The following is a 19817-nucleotide window of genomic DNA, read 5'->3' as shown; positions in this document are numbered from 1 at the left end:
GTGTCTGGCTGGTGGGCACTGACCAGTGGAGACCATGGCAAGGCGGGGGTTACTTCCTTTGTTGGCCTGAGGGTCCTCTTCTCTCCGGGCTGCTCAAGGCTACATCAGGGCTTTTAAGCAGCCGAGTCACACAGCTGTCTCCTGATGAGCTTGTGGTCCACTGACACTCTCAGATCTTCTTCACAAGCTGTCAGGCTCCTCGTGTGAAGCGAGTGGGCCCGAGAGCGTGACGGCGGACTTCTCCCACCACCTTCCATCTTGTAACTTGGGCCCTTTCTCCAGGGTGGTGAGGGCGTCTTGGACCTTCACTTCATCCTGCAGTACATTAGCTCTCCCTCCCAGCTTCCTGTCATTTGCACGTTTGATCAGCACGCAGTGCTTCCCTCCAGGGAACCGGAATGCAGGGGGGCTAATAGCAGGGCACTGGGGGGGGCGACCCAAGTGAGGACCAGGTTCATGTCCACCGGGTGGAGTGGGGGGGATGCAGAGGCCAGGCCGGGGTTGAGGGGCAGTGGGATTCAACAGAACCAGAGCATCGGAGAAGTGGGGGAGCGGGGAGGGGAAGACCCTTGCTCCCGAGCATGCGGGGTTGGGGGTGCTCTCTGGGCCCCAGTCACTAACGCAACTGTCAGGTGGACAAGGAGGGTGGTCCCGGGATGGCGGACAGAGCAGGGGGCGGGGCATCCTGGAGCCCCTCCCACCACAGAACAGTCAGCCTCTGTCTCGAGAGGCCGGACAACCCAGAGGCCTGGACAAGAGCTGTTGTTTCTTTTGCGCCCAGGTGTGGCACTCCGGCCTGTCACCTGTAGGGACCAGAAGTGGCGAAGGGCCCCAGGGCCACGGGAGAGGGGGTGAGGAGGCACCCCACACCCCACGAGTTCCTTGGGACACCGACATGTCCTTGGTGCACAGGTGTGACGGGGGCATCCACAGGCCGGGAGGCCACGGGTGAGCCCCGCTGATGCCCACGAGGGCAGGGATGGCCTTGTGTGGGGACCCCCTATCCGTGTGCAGGGCCTGGGGTTTCCTCTCTTGCTGCTCTACTTCTGGAACAAATTCTGAAGGACCTCTGGGACACGGCCAAACTCTGGAAGTAACGCTGCATCTGGAAGGCTGGCCGGCCTGGAAGGAAGTTGCCCGGGACAGATGCGCCGCTTTCAGTAGGGGAGGGTGGAAGGGCTGCAGGCTGATCCCAGAGCCCCGTGTGGGCTGAGGGTGGCCCTCAAAAGATGTCCACCGCCTCACCCCAGGATCTATGAACTTATTGGCTTATTAGGAAAAGATTCTTTCAAATGTGATTGTGTCGAGTGTCGTAGGATGAGAGAGTGCTAGCTTATCCGCCAGGCTGTAAACCCGAAGACAGGGTCCTTACAGGGGACAGGGCAAGAGAGACACAGCCACAGAGGAGACCCATGTGATGACGTGGCCACAAGCCCAGGGACACCTGGAGCCCCGGGAGCCGGAAGAGGTGGCAAGGACCCTCTCTGTGGCCTCGGGAGGGAGCGTGGCCCTAGGGCCCCCATGAGGCCCTCAGAGGACACGGGGGTCACTGAGCACGTGCTGCTTCACAGACACAGCGGGAGACTCTCGGCCTCTGACACCCATCAGTGTCTATCAGGTGTTTAACATCAGCTTGTCCTGTGTCCAGAGCCGGGCGGCACTTGGACTTAATCACCACTGCCCAGCCGCTGGGCTCCCGAAACTCGCGACGTGGGGCCTGCACCATGGGGACCCCAGCCCCGCCAGGGGAGCCCTCTGCCCGTGGGGATCTTGGGCCCTCGCAGGGATGAAGCAGCCCCGGGGCGGCACCAGCCCCGTTTACTGGGAAATGTTAGGCCACTCGGCAGTGCCTCTGTGATTAAGTCTTCCCACTGGCGCTTCCTGTTTTTATTTTATTTTCTTAAATTCATTAAAAATTTTTTTAAAATAAATTCTAAGGTAATTTAATTATGAAGTGGTTTAAATCCTCATTTCACATTTTTTATTTGAATATAGTTGACTTACAATATTAGTTTCAGCTGTACAACATAGTAGTTCGGTACTTTTATAGATTATACTCCGAAGTTATGATAAAATATTGGCTATATTCCCTGTGCTGTACATTATATCCCTGTAACTTTATTGTTTTATTCCTAGTGGTTTGTACCTCTAAATCCCCTTCACCTACCTTGCCCCTCCCCTATTCCTCTCGCTGCTGGTCACCACTAGTTTGTTCTCTGTGTCTGTGAGTCTGTTTCCACTTTGTTATACTTGTTTGCTTTAATTTTTAGAGTCCACATAAGTGATAACATTTGTCTTTCTCAAGCCATAAAAGATAAATCATATGATAGAGAAAGAGTGTTTCCAGTTGTAAATAATAACTCAGGTGAGAGAAAATGAAATGTTTTCAGTTAAAAATTGTAAGTCAGGTAATAAGAAAGAAAACTTCCAGTTATAGATAATAATTCATAAGCTAGAGAAGAAGGTTTTGAGTCACAAATGAAGACTTATATTATAGAGAAAGAAAGGTTTCCAGTCATAAATAATCATTCAGGTGATACAGAAAGAAGGTTCCAAGTCAAAATAGAGAACTAAGGTGATAGAGCAAAGGTTTCTAGTCATAAATAAGACAGAAAAAGAAAGGTTTCCAATAATTAGTGATAGTTCAGGTGACAGAGGAAAAAGGTTTCACTCATAAATGATAACTCAGGTGAGAGACAAGGAAGGTTTCCAGGCCTGAATGATGTCAGGTGATAAAGAGACAAGGTACCAGTCATCAATTATGGAGAAAGAAGACTTTTCAGTCATAAATGATCAATCAGGAGAGAAAAAAACTTCAGTCATGAATGATAACTAGGTGATAGAGAAAGAAGGTTTCCAGTCATAAATGGTAACCAACATTATATAAAAAAAAAGGTTTCCATCACAAACGATAACTCGGATCACAGAAAAAGAAGACCGTCCATGGTCAATAAACCAGTGCACGCTTGGAAAAAAAAAAAAGAAGACCGTCCGTCACGGAGGTAACAGGGTCAAGAGAAGGAAATGTTCCAGCCTCATGTGATGACTCAGGTGACAGGACAGAAGACGTCCTGTCGTAAACGAGGGTTCGGGTGCCAGAGGAAGAAGGATAACAGTCACAAATGACAACTCAGGTGGCAAAACTGAAGGTTGTTGCTCAAAACTAGTAAAAAAGAAAAGTTTCCAAAAGGGAATGATAGCTCGGGTCATGGTGAAAGACGGTTTCCAGTCATAAGTGACAACACTGGGGGTAGAAAGAGATGACCTCCAGTCACAAATGCTAAATCAGGAGACAGATAAATACGGTCTCCAGCCCTAAGTGCTAACTCCCGTGACACAGGGAGAAGTTTCTAGTCATAAATGGTCACTCAGGCAACGGAAAACCTTTCCAGTCATAAATCCCAAGTGGGTGATGCAGAAAGGAGTTTCCTGATCATAAATCGTAACTCAGGTGGTCCAGACAGAAGACTGCTCGTCACAGAGGCACATCGAGCGACTGAGAAGGTAGTTTGCAGACACAGACAACCCAAGTGATAAAGAAAGGATTCCCCTCAGAAGTGATGATTCTCTGAAAGAGAAAAGAGCCTTCGCGTTGTGATGACATCGGGGGATAGAGGAAGAAAGTTTCCAGTCACAGAGGACGACGCAAGTGATAATGAAGGAGGTTTCCAGTCAGTAATAATGACTCGGGTGACAGGGGAAGAAACTGTCTTGTCATAAATTCTAACTGAGGTGATTGATAGAGGAGGAAGGTTTCCAATAACAAATGCGAACCCAGATTATAGACAAAGAAGCTTTCAGGAACAAAGGATAACTCACATTAGAGAAAAAGAAGGTTTCCAGTCAGAATAGATAAATCTGGAGATGATAGAGAATAAAGGTTTCCATCCGTGACAGCTCAGGTGAGAGAGAAAGAAGGTTCCAGTTCTGAATGATATAAGGTGACAGAGAACAAAATATTTCCTGTCCTGAACAGTAACCAGATGGTCGAGGGAGTAAGTTTGAGTCGGAACTCAGAACTCAGGGGATGGAAAACCCACCTCCCCATCACAAAGGACACTTCAGCCCGAGGAGACAGGCTGCCACCACGTTGCCATGGTGACAGGAGCCGCCGCCCTGGGGCACCGCTGAGGGCGGGAACCACGGCCTCCACAGAAGGGCCTCCAGACTGGGCAGGCGGAGCCGCCGTCGTCAGCTTGCTCCTGGGCCTTTCTGCGAGGTGTCACCTCCAAGTCGGGTGGAGGGGCTGCGGCCACAGCGCCCTCAGCTCAGCGCCTGGCTCCTCGGTGGCGTGACCTTGAGAATCGCCCTCGCCATCCCTGATCCCCGTCGCCTCGTCCTCCAGGTCATCCTGCCCGGGAAGTTCTGCTCCGTCCACCCCATGTCCGCGGCCTCTCCTGTGGGGCGCCCCTCCCGGCTGAGGGGTCGGGCCGGAGCCCTTTGCGCCAGGCCGGGGGCTCAGGAGAGGCCTGGCCAGCGGGCGCCGTGTTCGGTGGGCTCACCGCCCCCCCCCCCCCCCCCGCACAGGAACCTGCCCCTAGGGGGTGGGCCGCGCGGACCCACCCTGGCCCCAGGGCCCGGCCACTCGTGTCTCGGGTTTCTGGCCGCGGCCCAGAACGTGCCCACGACAGCCCGCGCCCGGTGAGGCGCCCGGGGGGTCCGCGTCCTCTGCCTGGGGGTCCGGCCCGCTCCCCCCGGGTGAGCTGGGGCCCGAGAAGGCAGGATGGGTGCCGAGCATCCGTGTTCCCGCCCCCACCTGGCTGGCACGCGGGTGCCGATGTCCCGTGGGCACGGGCACACATGGCGGCGGGGGAGGAGGCCAGAGAGCCTGAACAGGAGCGCGGGGCAAGCCTGGCCATCTCTGCTGACCACTCTCGCCCCGCCCCGGAGCCCTGGCTGAACCCGGAGCCCCCGCTGTCCGTCCCGAGGAGCAGCGCTGACCCCTGGTGCCCAGAGGCGGCGGCGTCAGACATACCCGCATTCTGGGAGAGGCCCCGCCGCCGCCCCTCTCGGGGCTTCCCTCCCCCGCTGCCCCCACGCTCCCATCTGGACACCTGGACGCTGGGCACTTCAGTAGCAACCCTGGAGCGTGGAGCACCCCCTCCCCTCTTCTGATCCCAGGGCCCACAGACACCACTTTCACCCGATTTCAAGGTCTTGAGGAGACTACAGAGCCAGGCCCGGGCCCCAGGGCCGCAGTCGCTCTAGTCCTGGATCTGACCGGAGCCAAGCACGGCCGACGGCCCAGGGGCGGAAACTCGGGTCCTCCCACCCCCAGCCCAGCCCTGACCCTGGGCCTGCCCGGGCTGCACAGCCCCGTGCAGACGATGCACCTTCACCTCAAGGCGTAAAACAGGCTAAAAGTCAAGTGATCGTGTGAGTAATTTTAAAATAAAACTCAAAGCATTTGAGAGTGATAAGAGAATCAAAATGAGAAAATTTTGGAAAAACAATTTTAACACTTAAGAAGTTCTGTGACAAAAGGTAACGTGTTCTTTTAAAAGTGTATACGAAACACTAATATGAAATTTATTTTAGCATGAGGTGAAAGCAACAAACGCGATATTCTGTGGGATACATCAATTATTGGCCAATTTATTTTACACGTGTTAACATCAATCCGCATTTGGGCCGTGACTGACCGTGAAACGTCCCCGTAACGCCAGCCTGCACTGGGCACCAGGGAGGCTCGCCCCGCGTCAGCTTCTCCTCCCCGCAAGTGGAGCCTGTCTGCTCACTGAGAAGAGCACCTGCCCTAGAATTTTCTTCTCGATTTCTGTTAACATAGGAACAGGTTTTTCTTATTCATCAATCTCCAAATGTCTGCACTGAACAGAACAAGCTCACGGCAGGAGGCAAACGCTGTCTTGCCTCGAGTGACGTGCACTTTTCTTTCAATGCTATGATTACATTCTTATTTAAGGCAATGTGGTTTCTGCTTCGCTTCTATAAAGCTTACTTAATCATCTTTTCTAAACAAAATTTGTCAGCATTTTGGGCCCAGTCAACCGGAGCCAGGCTAGAGCAAGGACATCTAGACGGTTCTTTACAAAGAGACACAGAGCTCAGATGATCGTCTTTTAAAACAGGGAAAACGACAGGCTGTTTGTCTTCTAACACGCGTTTAAAAGTACGTAGATATAACACGCTTCTTGTACAACACCGGCCTGTGGGTTTCTGGCCGGCAAGGCTCAGCCACGGGCTCGGAGATTCCCGGGGCGGCCGCTGCTGTGAGAGAAGCCTGTCGCCTCCTTGCTGTGTGCTCCCCGAGAACGCAGACGGGGATGTCAGGTCACACGCACGACGAGAGCTTCTTTCTGTCCTCAAACTGCTTGTCCACGGCCAGAGACAGGGCCTGGAGGAAGCCCTCGACGGTGATGGTGGGGGCCTGGAAAGACAGACAGCATTGTGAGTGTTCTCGTCCTCGGAGGGGCCACCCGGCAGCACCCGCGCCCCCCACCCTCCCCTCACCCCAGGGCACAAGCACCTCCTAGGTGGCAGGGGGGGGCCTGCACGTGAGCTCTCGACATGCCAGCGAGGGGTGAGCAGACACACGGCCACCTCCTCCCACTGCCCCAGGAGCCCGTCGCTTTAGAAACGTGAAATGAGGCAGACACCCCAATGGTGGCAAGTGGGACTCTCGGCGAGGCCACACCCTGCTGGACAGAGCGGGCGGCGGTGGAACAGGGCCCGGAGGCGGAGCTCGGCCGGGGACTCACCTGGACATACAGAGCGTGAGCCAGAAAAGGGAGTTTTCTCAGGACACGGCCGCTGAGGCCCTCACTCTTCCTGTGAACATAACCACACTCGGGGCGTCAACTCCACACGGACCGCTGCATGTTTCAGGACTAGACCCTGCACGTCCCTCCCCCAGAGCCCCTCGAGGGGGGCCAGGACAGGGTCCTGACGCCACCCACGGCCTCACAAGGAGCACAGTGAGGTGGGCACACGGCTGGCAACAAGGGCTCCCCCAGGAACCGGGCTGGTTCACGTCTTGGTGAATTTTTGCCCACGTCTCTGAACTGCTCTCCCGTCCCACCTCAGCCACTTTAACTAAATCTCTCCAACAGGCAGCGCCGCCAGCTGGTGTCTGCAGTGCAACCCACCTAAGGGCGCCCGCAGCCTTCCTGACTTCTCTCCAGTTTATGCAAATTCTAACTGTCCTTCAGGGCTCTGCTCCATTTCCCAGCTTCCCTTGATCACCAAGGCCATCTGAGAACTTGAAAGCGCTACCAGCCTGGGCCTTGAGCAGGCGTGCCCACGATTCTCGATGCTCACGTGTTACGTGTCCCTCGGTGCCCAGGTAGCTGGACCACTTTCCTTTATTTCCTAAAGCACCAAGCCTAAGCGCCCTAATTGTTTACTTGTTTAACTGTTTGCTTATCAAAGCAAAAGCCTCCATTTTATTTTCTTGCCAATTTGTAAAAGTTTCCCAGACGTTGCTTAAGAAATCAGTAATGCGTCAAAGAGAGCCTTAGCCTGAGCGTCTTTCCAGACACAAGGGCAGAACTTTGCTCATGGTCCGCTGTCACGTCTAGGAGGTAGGAGGGCAGCTGCCTTCCAGTCTCCTGTCCAGGAGCCCAGGATCAGGGAGGCCTGGGGGCTTCGGGCGCACGTGCGATGTCTCGGGATCAAGCCCGTGCCATCTGACCCCAGACTACAACCACGGCTGCCACAGGCAATTACGACGACCTCCCCGCCAATCCCAAAGCAAACAGGCTTCTCTTGGTTACGAAAGCGAGGTCAGCGCTCACCGTGAAATTTCACTCAGAAGGAGGCTCAACTTGGACACGTTGTTCTCAATGAAGCCAATCATCTCCAGCTCGCGGAGGGTGAGCAGCTGCTGGCGAGGGTATACGATCTGACACTGTGGGGACACAGGCAGGGGCAGCACTCAGGCGGCAGGCACACTCCACGCCACATCTCAGAAACCCAAGAGGGGCCGTTGGGCCTGCACGGGCCCCAGGAAGCAGCTCTCTCACACAGCCCCTCTTCTTCTAACAAAGGCAAGAATACAGACAGCAAAACATGTCTCGGAAACCACAGCGCTCAGCCTCTTCTGCTCCTGTGGGCAAAACATGTCCTCAGCACGTGTCAGGTGGGGAGGAACTCAGAGGTGTTGAGTCCAGCCTGATATTCAGTTTCAACCATGCGTCACATCCCACAATGGACAGAGTTGGGCCCTGGAGCCGGACTTGGCCGGCCTTTCAAGGAGGGTCTCTGTTCACTGTTTTAAAACCAAGACTCTCATTTGGTGGAATGTCAGACAGCCTCTAACTGACCATGAACCCGGGTCCTAGAGCTCAGCTCCCAGACCACGTGTCTGCACGTGGGACGCTCCTTCCCAAGCACGCGCGCTAAACTGTCAGGCTGCCACGCTGCCGCTGCCACGCTGATTCAGAAGCCACAAGAGGAGAAAGGAGAGGTCTGGCTGCTCATTTGGGAGGGCTGGTGGGGGTCGTAGGTAAAACTAAGCAACAGGGTCTGTGCTGGGTGTGTTCTGACCTTCCCACCTGACTGTGTGACACTCCCTCAGGCTCCCGCGGACCCCCCAGGGACGTGAGCCGTCCAGCAGGCTCCCGACAGCGCAGGGCCACAGTCGCGCGCCGACAGCCATCAGGGCCGGCCAAACCGCCGCCCCGTCGGAATGTCTTCATTTCCCATAAACCGTCTAGGACACGACACCTGCTCCAGGCACTCGGCTCCCAGAAAACGTCCGAACGCCTGGCGAAACCTCAGGGCGGCCCCTGGACTCGCAGCACGGCGCGACGCGGCACCCTGGAAAGGCCCCCGGGGGCCTCCAGCAGGACCCGCCACCACGCAGGCCCCTAAACAGCAGCACCACGTCGAAACTCCACGCCCCCCCCCGCCCCCACCATGGTGCGGGAAAGCAGGAGGGCCCTGGACAGCGCACCCGGGGCGGAGACCAGCTCCCGTCCCCGTCACAGAGGCCGGGTCACCCTTGTGAGGACGCTGGGGCCCCCACTCCGTGGTGCAGGCAGTGGTCCCATCCCCCAGCCAGTTACAAGGATGCCAGCCTGGCGATCGCTGTAGAAATCCCTATTTGTCGGCTGGCTTGGTTACCGCCCACGGGCACACGCGGGCCCTTAGATTGACTCGCGAGAGACAGACAGTGAACGTGAACACACTCGCTGCCGCTGTGCTCGCGCTGACGGTAGAACCTGGGGCCGCGAACACTGCAGCCGACGACCTCCCTGTGAACTACGACCCCCAGTCCCGTGACCTCCCTGTGAACCACGACCACTACCGCTCTTCCTCTTTCAGGGGAGGAAATCGAGGCCCCGAGGGCAGGTCACTTGCAAAGGCCGTGAGGTCCGGGACGGGCCCGCAGCCCTACTCACTCAGCACCTGCAGATCCGCAGATCAAACCACCATGATGATCAGCAGAACACTCGATCAGTGGCTGTGGTTTCGACTATTCGCTCAGCCTGCAGATGCAACTGTAGCTTGCTTTTTTTTTTTTTTTTTTTGGCCTCACCACGTGGCCTGTGGGATTTTATCTCCCCAACCGGGAATCGAACCCTCACCCCATGCAGTGGAAACACGGAGCCTTAACCACTGGACCACCAGGAAGTCCCCAACAACTGTAACTTTCAATCTCAGGAGATGACTGATGTCAGGTTGAGAGACCTCATTCTATACTGGAACCAGATACATTCGGCTACCTCAGCGGGTTAAGGAAACGTAAGAAATCTACTGAGTAGGAGAGAGAGAAAAACCAAGGCACCCTCATCAGCTCTTCGAGGCAGGAGAGGTAGATTCTGAAGATGGCTGCTGCGGACGGCGGCCCAACGTACTGCCTGATGTCAGCTCTGTCCACGAAGGCCACGTCAATCCTCTCCGTGATGTTGGACGTGGTCAGGATCACCACGTTGGAGTGCCTGCGGACAGAGAGGTGAGGACCGGTCACCCCATGCTGTAGGGACTCGACCACACCTGACCCGACACGAGGAGCGTCAGGACAGACGGCCACCAAGGTCCCGGGCATTCAGCCAGCGCCCTTCAGCCGGCTACACTCCCCCTCCGCACACCTGCCCGCGAGGCCTTCCGAAGCCCTGCGCCTTGAGCTCCTGCCTGACCCCCAACTCCTGCCAGGTTCTCCTAGCTGCAACACAGCAGACCGTCCCCGGGCCGTGTGCCCCGGTCGCTCCCCTGCCTCCCGGAAAGCTGTCCCGGGCCCCTGCTTGACATCCCCCTGCCTTTCACCCACGGCGAACCCCTCACCTCTGCGCACGCCCGAGCCCCCAGCACCCACACTCCCGCCTGCCTGGGCACGGCCATACACAGGTACACAGCCCTCTGCGGGGTGAGCAGGGTGAGCCCGGGGCGGGGCGGGCACACGGGCCAGGAGCCTGGTGAGCCCAGGCTGCACGGAGGGCGCACACACGCCGCTGGGACCCTCGTCCGGGACTCGGGCTTTTCACAAACGGTCAGATCCGCACAGAGGCAGCGTGAGGTGAGTGGGGTGAGAGAAAAACCAGAGCCCCAGTCTCCACTCCTCCCGGAGTGACGCAGGTGGTCCGGGGGCCCCATCTTCTGCCTTGAGCAGTGGGTGCGCAGCAAGGCCATCAGTGCAATGGGAACCGCGGGGAGTTGGGGTTTCCGGGCCGAACGAGGGCCGGGGACTGTGTGGACGTACAGGTCTTCGATGGAGACTCGCCCACCAGATCCGTGAGCAGGGTGGGAGTGCAGGCCCTCCCCCGCCCAGAGATGCCGGGGAGACGCCGGCAGCAGAAACGGAGAGGTCAGGAGAGCGGAGAGAGGTAGGGGCCCCGGGGTCTGAACGCCGCGGATGGTTCCACACTGAGCGCTGGGGTGGACGCGGGGGCAGTGGCAGGGGGAGAAACCAGACCGAAGAGTGGGGCGGTGGGGTGAGGGGGCAGAGACAAGAGGGTCTACACCTCACACGAAGTTCGCCTGCAGGACAAGCAAGGGACGCCTGCCGCTGACCCCAAGAGACAATGAGGATGTTCTCCGCCGTGAAGAACACTGAGACAGCAGGGTAAAGTCCGACACAGCGCAGTGCAGCTCACGGCACCCCACCCAGCAGACCCCCTCCTGAGCGCGGCACGTGGAGGGCAACAGGGGAACCCCGAGGGGCTGGCGGGAGCCCGCACAGGGCAGACGGGGCTTCTCGTGAGTCAGGAGCCGCCCCCAGAGCTGGACCGGCTTTGGGCACACTGGCCACAGGCCTGAGCTGCAGGACTGGGCTGCGGACACATGAACGCCCCGCGAAGGGCGAGCAGCTGGCGCCCCACCTGCCCAGTGCCGGCCCTTCAACGGCCACCGACACCGGGTCCTGCTGGCACTGACTCAGACACCACATTTATGCTTCTCTGCAGGGCGCACATCCTCCCCACGCCCGAGGTTTGTTTTGTATTTTTAATACTTTAATAAAGCAAAAAATACTTAATTTCTAAAACGTGCATTTAGCACAAGCTGCCTCAAATGTGGAGAAGACAGAGCCCACGCTCAATGTCAGATGCGTTCTTAGCTAGAAAAGCTGGGAGTAAGGCTGAGCGGTGTCCGTGCTTCTCAGGCAAGCCCGCTGGGCACAGCGTTACCTTTTGATCTGATCGATCTGGGTCAACACGGCGTTGACCACGCGGATGGCATCCGAAGGCTCGGCACCCGCCCTGCAGGCGTTGCGGGAAGCCGTTAGGCTCTCCACCTGTAGGGACGGAGCAACGGGGCGCTGTCAGCCGAGCAGACGCAGGTGTGGGCATGCGCACGTGCACTGTGAGCCTGATGAGAGGGGTGCCCAAGGGGCGAGGACTGCAGGACACGGAGCCTGTGGAGGCTGGACCCGTGCGGGGCTGGCAGCGCCCCAGCGATTTACGAGGCCGCTAGTCTTGAGCCTCGTGCAGTCACAGGTTTAAAGTCTGAACACACGTACCTCGTCAATCAGCACAAACACCAGAGCATCTTTGTCATCAATTAAGTCCTGAATCTTCTGGAACATCCTAGTTACCAGCTTGCCACTCTGGAAGCAAAACACTCTTCATTATCCACTTGCACTCATCAAGCTGCCTGGTGCGCACGTGTCCACTGTCCCCACCTGGCTTCGCTCTGACCCCAGGTGGCCGCACAAGCCCACTGTCTCCTGACGGCCCCTCGGAAAACTCCCTGAACCAGAGGAGCCAGTCTGCAGAGAACCCAGATGTCCTCCCTCCCGGCTTCGTGGGCCAGGGATGCATGGCTCAGGTGACTCGCACCTTGGCCCACCTGTCTTTCCTCCTTTCCCTTCCCGGTTGTCCTCATGACCAGGACAGCCTGGGTCTCGCGTGCAAACCGGCCCGGTGCACCCCTTATGGGCACTCCCTGTCCCCACTCACCACCCACCAGGGGGACCTCCTGACAGGTGCCTGCGGCAGAGCCTTTCAGAGGTGAGGGGCACCTGTGACATCACCTGGTTGGAGTCCCTCAGTTCACAGATGGTGAACGAGGCTCAAGCCCCCAGCGCATGCTCAGCTGAGGGGTGCCGCCCCGTTAGAAGGCAGACTCCTCCCTCCTAAGGTTACACTGAACTTCCTGTCCCACCCAGTCAGAGGTCTGGATGTGACGGGCAGAGGGTCCTCTCAGGCCTCACACTATTTCCAAGTTACCGCTGAGCTCTGGAAGTTTTCTCTGACCACAAAGTCAGCCCCTTGTTCACTTTCCCATTTCACCTCTTTCTCTCCTAAAGCTTTTGGAGGAGAAAGTTTGCCTAATCTACAGGACAACTTTTCAACTGCATGGCTGACAATCCAGAGAACTGGAATTAGTACTAACACTTACTTCTGAAAACCACTTAGAGAAGAGGCTGTGGCTGTTTATTTCAATTAACTGGCCATACCGGTACCTAAGACAGGAAGAAAAGAGTCACAGCAATTGTTACAAACCAGTCTGGCAGCCTCCTCTGCAGGAGCCACCTCCACCTCGTTAATGCAACATCTCTCAAACGCCCAGCAGGTTGAGAATGGCTACTTTGTTAAATCATTACAGCCACTGACACAGGATTGGGCTACCTCGCAAGCTAAATACTAAAAATTATGAAAAATCTAACAAGGCGCATCAACGTCAATAGTTCTGGATGGAGCAAATTAAGTTTCTCGAACTGAACAGTACCTTCATTTGAATTAAAGCAAGATAAAATCCCTCTCATTTTAAATCTACTTATAATTTACGCTTCCATATTGGAAAAGCATTACCTGCAGTAACACAGCAAAGAAATCAAAACACGAGCATGACGAATGTTTTGGCCAGAGCGGAACATTTTGTCCTCCTTCCACAAAACTGTAAAGAATGTGACAATTTGTTTTCCGGCACAAAATCACTTCCTGCAAACCTAGAGCCCTGGAAAGCTCAAAAGGGAACCTGAACACACACTGACTGAAATCCAGCACTAACACCCCGTCCACCAAGGAGGTGGCAAGAGACTGGATGCACTTGGTTCTGACTAAAATCGAACAGGAAACAGGCCCGAGAAAAGCTAACTCCCAGGTCCTCTTCACAGTTTCTTTCAGGTCAAAAGTCCACAGAAGAAAAAGAATTACTTTTAAAAAGTATCATTAATTTTCCAGTTGAAAAAGACCATTTACTAATTCTGTTTAACAAAATAGGAGAAGGGGGAGATAGACAACCTAATGATCCGGTTGACTATTAAACAAAATTAATTATAAAGCATTTTGATTATTAAGTGAAGTGGGCAAAAAAGACTTGCTAAGGCTTCTTTCTGCCACAAAATAAGTACAGATTTCCAGATCTTTGTACTGGAAAAGTCCCGTTTCTTGTAATAACACCTCCCCCTCTGGTGGCTTAGGAAACCGCCCTTAAGAGGTCTTCAAAACACAGATGCATTTCACTGTATAAAGCCCAAGGCCAAGCTACTAAACGTAAAAAAAAGGGTTGAAATAAAGCAATTTCCCTACTTATAAGACATTTTTGAAAACAAAATAGATTTCAAAGTAAATCTCACAGGGTTTCCTCTTCTAGTCATACTGGATCAACAGGGGTCATATTTACCTTCTGCCTTAACCAACTGGAAAACCAGGCAGAACAAATGAAACAACGCCTGTGACAGGCACTGGACAACAGCTCCGGAGGACTGTGACCCGAGAGGACGGCAACGGGGCGAGCGCGACCGCCCTGACTTCCTGCCTGGCGCACCTTCCAACAGTGACCGTGGGGGGGACCCAAGAAGAGTGGCCATCAGGCTGAGTCGAGGAGACAGAGGCCAGAGTTCAAGGAGCCTGAGGTGTCTGGAGGCTACAGAGCAGGGTTCCAGAGAGGAGGGGGATACGCAGGAATAAAGCTCCAGAAACCATCACGGGGCCCTGGAGTCTTTCCTGGGTATGTGGTGTGTCTGAGTAGGGAAACCTTGGCGCTCATAGGCCAGGAGTGTTCAAGGCCCCAACAGCCAAGGTGCAGAGTACTCGCTGCTCATTCAGGGGCTCAACTGAGACCCGAGAAGGGCCCCACCTGAGGGTTAAGCCTAGATCACATCGAGACCCCTCTCGAACAAAGCTTAAAAAGAGAACTCAAGAGGATCACACCAAAGACAAGTACACAAACGCCTGCCAGAACAAAACCCAGCAGTTGTTAAAGACAGAGCACAGAATCCAGACGCTTGAAATCATAACGTCCGCATTCAATCAAAAATTACCTGACACGCCAAGAAGCAGAAACATGCGTCCCGTAACCAGACCCAGATGATAACGACAATGGACTTGGTAGACAGAGCATAAGACAGCTATCATACTCTTACCCAAGGATTTACCGAGAACACAATGGGATGAGAAATACAAGTATAAAAGGAACCAAACAGAATCTCCAAAGAAAAATACACCATCAGAAATGAAAATTCCACTGACAGATCGTATACTGCAGAAAACTACCCAAAATGAAACACAGACAGAAAATTTTTAAAGCCTGAAAAACACATAAGAGCACATCAGTGGCCTGTGGGACAGTATCAGGCAGTGTAACGTGTAAACAAATGCAGAGAGCAGGGTATTAGTTGAAAAGATAACAGCCAGATATTCCCTAAATGTGATACAACTATAAACCCCAAAATTGACAAAACTCAAGGAAGACACACCCAGTGCTACGCTTGGACAGTCCTCCCAGCAAGCGACAGAACAGCAGACAGACGATCAGCATGGACACCAAGCATCCTGAGCTAACATACACGCAACAGTCGGCCGACGAGAGCAGAAGCACGTTCTAAGTGCACGTGGTGGGACAGCCACCAGGAGAGACCACGTGCTGGTCATAAAGCAAGTCTCACCACGTTTAAAAAGCCTGGAATCGTAACTCAAGACAACGCTGAGTACAGAGGAGTTCATTAACTTACATTGAAAGACAGAGACCTACTCTTCATGTAAAATGATTTAAAAATAAAAACAGCTTCCGTTGTTATAACTGAAAACCCAGCAAACCCACTTCTGTGGCTCTCCTCTCTCAAATTACCAAAGTTACCTGCTTGAGAGTCTGATGGTCAATTTCTGGGCTAAAGCTTTACACAGGGATGTTTTTCCAGTTCCTGGAGGACCTGTAACAAAATGCAAGCAAATATGTTTTTAAGTTAGTGCTATAAGAAATTTCTTAAACGACAGTAGTTGCGTTATCCACAGGATATAAGATAACGAACAGGCTTCAATGCTACGAATGTTATTACCACAAGTACCGCTCATGAACTTACAAAGAAATCTCCTAGCGGTGTAAATGCTAGAAAACATCACCAAGTATGCCTCCTGGCCCACAGTCCGCTCCACGTTCCTTTGTCCACATCTTCACTGACATCCTCTTCGTCCCCACACATCCTCTATGAAATCCACTGACTATGAAAATCCATCTTTCAAAAGTCAAACACACCTTTCCTGGTAGCCGTCAGGACCCTTCTGAAGGCACTGACGTTTGCTCTTTCTGAAGCCCACGGAACCACCATCTTCCACTCCAGATACCTGGACGTGGGCCCGAGCCCCACGCTACACAGGGAGAGCCGTAAGGCGAGGGCCTGTGCCCTGAGTGTGCGTCACTTAGCACAGCGTTTTGCAGGAACTCTGAGGTAACTGATGTGGAAGCATGAACCCATCCAACAGAAAATGCTGACACGTTCAACTTTGATTTTCTGCATTTTCCATAGTCTAAGAGTAAACATACAACCAATTCTAAATGCAAGTAACGTACTGCACTAATTAAAACGCCTCTGGATTGCCTACACTGACCCTGGCATTAAGCCAATCTGCCAGAATATATGCTATTTAAGAAACTTTGTTTTCTTAAAGTTGTATACGAGCCTACAATCTTTATTGTATAAAGAGACTAATCACCCTTTTAATTATAGCTCCTACTTCACTATAACTGGGGTTTTCTCTCGATTCTTTTCTCTCCAGGGACATTAAGAAAGGAAACCCAGTACTCTCCTCCAAGAACTAGGCAGAGTCCTGTAGAGTGTGGCTTTTGCAGTTTACTAGCCATCAAGGGACGCTCTAAGGACACTATGAAGAAATACGAGGCAACTGCTATCCTAAGGAGTCCACGATCAATCGGAAAATAAGGCAGTTATGTGAAAAGTTTAATAACAGTATTAAAGGCATAATCAGGTGGCTGCCAAATGAAGGGTCAAGTAACCAAAGCCCAGATAGTGTGAGCCCGACTGGCTTCACAGAGGAGGATGTTCTAGGACAACTCTGGCCCCCCCAGGAAAAAGGAGCTGCAACTCCTCGCAGAAGGACAAAGCCACAAGCAAAAGCCTGATTTCGCACAGTTGATCTTGTCACACAAACAAAAGCTGTGATGCTTTACCGTGAAGCAGCACCACCCGGTTCCAGGTGATGAGGGTGCTGTCGACATTCTTGTCTGAAAACAGTAAAGTTGTCATCACGTAGTCAAGGAGCTGCGTGGAGAAAGGAAAAGTACAGGTGAAGTCCCCAGCAAGGCAAAGGTTCCGCTGAATGTGCCCTAAGCGAGTAGAGCGACGGGAGTCTTCAGAGACCGCCACGGCCAGACACCTGCCACACACCTACAGGCTTTCAACTGGGACGGTAACTTGAGACATGAGAGGACAAGCGCTGGCTGTTACTGTTTTAAGGATAAACGGTGAACACAAAGATCACTTTTATTTAAAATGCCAACGACACACAAAACTACTGAGGGACACGCCAAGTAAGAGTGAGCTCCTTCCTCTGGGACACAGCAGTGGACCAGCACATGGCACATTCACTGAAAGAACAGCCAGGGCTCTGCGGTCCACTGTGGCTGCCTGGAGGAGCCTGGGGTGATGAGGGGCGGTGGGGACAGACCCCTAGTGCCCCCCCAGTGTGCAGGACTCTTCCCCTTGAAGGGGGTTCAGACCTGCCCACCTGCTCGGTCTGCCCCTCAGCACTGCCTCCTCAGCCCACGGGAGTGACCATGTGCACGTGCTTGGTCATACCAAGCGTGTGACCCAGTGCAAGTGGTCTTCACCCTCCCAACGCTCCCCCTTCTTCCAAGGGGAACTCCCCGGAGGGCAGCTCCACTCAGGAGCAATCCCACAGGACAGAAATCCAGGACATGGGCTGCTGGTAAGCAGTGTTCACAAAGCCCATCTGAGTTAAGGAGTGCTAGAGAGTGACACAATAATGATTCTACTTCAAATAATGGGGTCTTTTGGGAAAAATGCACAACTCACGTGAGATTTGATTTCCACATCATACACCAGGCTGTCCCAAAGCCCATGGAATTCAGCTGAGAGAATAAAACAAAAACCTAATTTTAGGAAAGGAAGCCTTGCACCTACTGGTTAGGTCTGCCCTGAGCCACTGATGCCCTCCACTGCTCCACACGCGGTAAGCTAAAATTCTGGTTACAGGGAAGTTAAACTTTTAAAATTGTTCTTAAAATTAAAGATGTTGAATAAGTGGCAGTCGCACGTGGCTTTGCATAGATAATTAACCTCTTTGTCGTATTATTCTGCACACCTGTCTTTGTGGACCTATGCTCGGACACAAGCACAGACCCTGAACCCACCACTCTCCCCACAAGCCGACATTCCAGCAGGGCTGAGCGGCGGGTCTATTCCAGTCGTTAGGACATCAAGCCTAACCCGGATTAGAAGCAGGATTCTGCCTGCTAGACCCCATCGGCAAAGTTCACGGAGGAGCATCGAGAAGGCAGGAGAAAGCAGCGGTCCAGCAAGACTGACCAACTGGGCAGGAAAGCAGAGCGCCAGTGTAATTCTCAGTGGGCACTGTCTTTGACGGATCCACATCCAAACAGGTTCATACTGGAAGTTTCTACCCTGCTCTGTTGTGATATACTTTCTACTTCATAACAGATACAACATTCTAAAATTCTGCACAGCGGACAAAATCTCCTTGATAAGCCCAAGGCGTGTGCCATCCTCCGACCCCCCATTCTTGGCATGCTCTGCCTACTGTTACGGTCATGGGTACCTGCAGGCAGCACCCAATGGTTTGCCGCAATTATATTTTCTGTCTCTTCCTCCAAATTTTCACTGCTGGGGCCATCTTCATTCAGCTGGAAGATGTGAAGTGCAATAGTGCACATGCTCAAATCAATGGGCTGCGACGAGAAGGAAACATCAAATAAATCTACACAACACACTCTCAAAACAGCAAGTGCACGTTCACGGGGCCGCTGAGAATTAGCGAGTTACCTGTGGACCTTTAGCCTTTAATTCCGTGTCAACAATGGACACAGACTGCACGTTTCTGGCCAGAAAAGGCTCATCGAACTCAGTCCACGTGTAATCGCCAAACACAATGTTGTGTCTGGTGAGGAGCTTCCTAACACTCAGATTTAGATCTTCTCTTTTTGCAGTGCTAGGGAAACAAACAAAACACGTAAATCAGGTCTGAGTTAAAAACCAACATTTTAACAATAAGTGATTAAAAAAAAAAAAAAAGCAGTGAAGAGGGCAGGCGGGACCTGCGCGGACTCCTCGTGACCTGGGGAAGCCGCCCAAGGGCTCTGTGCCCCAGGTCCCCATCCGAAGAAGGGGCGACGGCAAGAGTCGGTGCCACCCTGGGCTCCTGGAGGTCAGTCACTACGCTGGAGCTGTGCTGGATAACGCGAGGCCCAACGTGAAGCCCGCAAAGCGCAGCCGCAGTGACAGGGCTGTGATTAGCGGAGACTGGAAGCCCCACAGCTGCGGCGGCAGGCGACGAGGCCGTGAGCTGCGGTCCCCCTTCAGCCCCCTGCCCGCTGCTTCCCAGACCTCGCAGGCCCTTCGGCTGCCCCTAGAGCCTCCCCCCTCGCCGCCGCCCGCCGGGGCCCGTCACCCGCCACCGGCACCCCCGGCGCCCCGGCCCCTCCCCGCCCACCTAGGCCAGACAGGGTTCGCCGGGGATCGGGACTGCGGGCGAGGGTGCGGGGTCAGGGCCGTTTCCCCAGACTCGGAGCTCCTGCGACCGGCAGTTCCAGAGCCCGGCGTTCCCTGGCTCGGCCGGGGCCGGGCCGGAGTCCGCCTCGGGATCGGAGTCGGCTCCTGTCAGGGCGGGATCTGGTCGGGGTCAGGCTCGCGGGGGGCGGGTCGAGGTCGGGTGTTGTCAGGTCTGGGTTGCGCCGCGGCCGGCTCGGGGCCCGGCTCACCTGCCGCTCCGCTGGTGGACCTCCACATGGACGGTCGGCGCCTCGGCCACGCAGGGCAGCGCCTGCTTCAGGTCGCCCACGGCCTCGTCCATGGCGCCGCCGCCGAGAGCCGAGAGGACCGGACCGGACCGCGGCCGCCGCCGCCTCTCGTCCCGCGCCGCCGCCTCTCGTCCCGCGCCGCCGCCTCTCGTCCCGCGCCGCCGCCACCGCCGCAGCCTCAG

General features: G+C 54.4%; 1 protein-coding gene across 1 annotated transcript; it reads right to left on the bottom strand.

Annotated features, from left to right (window-relative positions):
* Positions 1 to 5378: 5378 nt before the first annotated feature.
* On the bottom strand, positions 5379 to 19794 carry TRIP13 (thyroid hormone receptor interactor 13). Its single transcript, XM_022581319.3, has 13 exons — positions 19597 to 19794; positions 18662 to 18827; positions 18438 to 18567; positions 17675 to 17730; positions 16810 to 16900; positions 15481 to 15553; positions 12799 to 12862; positions 11918 to 12004; positions 11586 to 11692; positions 9749 to 9902; positions 7755 to 7867; positions 6720 to 6789; positions 5379 to 6388 (listed from the first exon to the last, which is right to left on the bottom strand). Exons 1-13 carry the CDS (start codon positions 19686 to 19688, stop codon positions 6293 to 6295), a joined length of 1299 nt encoding a protein of 432 aa, XP_022437027.1. The 5' UTR covers positions 19689 to 19794; the 3' UTR covers positions 5379 to 6292.
* Between the last annotated feature and the right edge of the window lie 23 nt (positions 19795 to 19817).

This window comes from Delphinapterus leucas, chromosome 3 (genome assembly GCF_059928025.1).
Source record: "Delphinapterus leucas isolate spDelLeu-1000000601 "Yukka" chromosome 3, BTC_Dleu_Yukka2, whole genome shotgun sequence".
Lineage (NCBI taxonomy): Eukaryota > Metazoa > Chordata > Mammalia > Artiodactyla > Monodontidae > Delphinapterus > Delphinapterus leucas.
This window is presented reverse-complemented; position numbering and strand designations above follow the sequence as displayed.

Excerpts from the sequence above, each read along its gene's own strand:
- TRIP13 (XM_022581319.3), bottom strand. The coding sequence starts at position 19,688 with ATGGACGAGGCCGTGGGCGACCTGAAGCAGGCGCTGCCCTGCGTGGCC. Across the intron at positions 12,005-12,798 it reads TCTCTAAGTGGTTTTCAGAA|AGTGGCAAGCTGGTAACTAG; the intron begins GTAAGTGTTAGT and ends TTTTGCTTCCAG. Across the intron at positions 6,389-6,719 it reads CTCACGCTCTGTATGTCCAG|GCCCCCACCATCACCGTCGA; the intron begins GTGAGTCCCCGG and ends CTGTCTTTCCAG.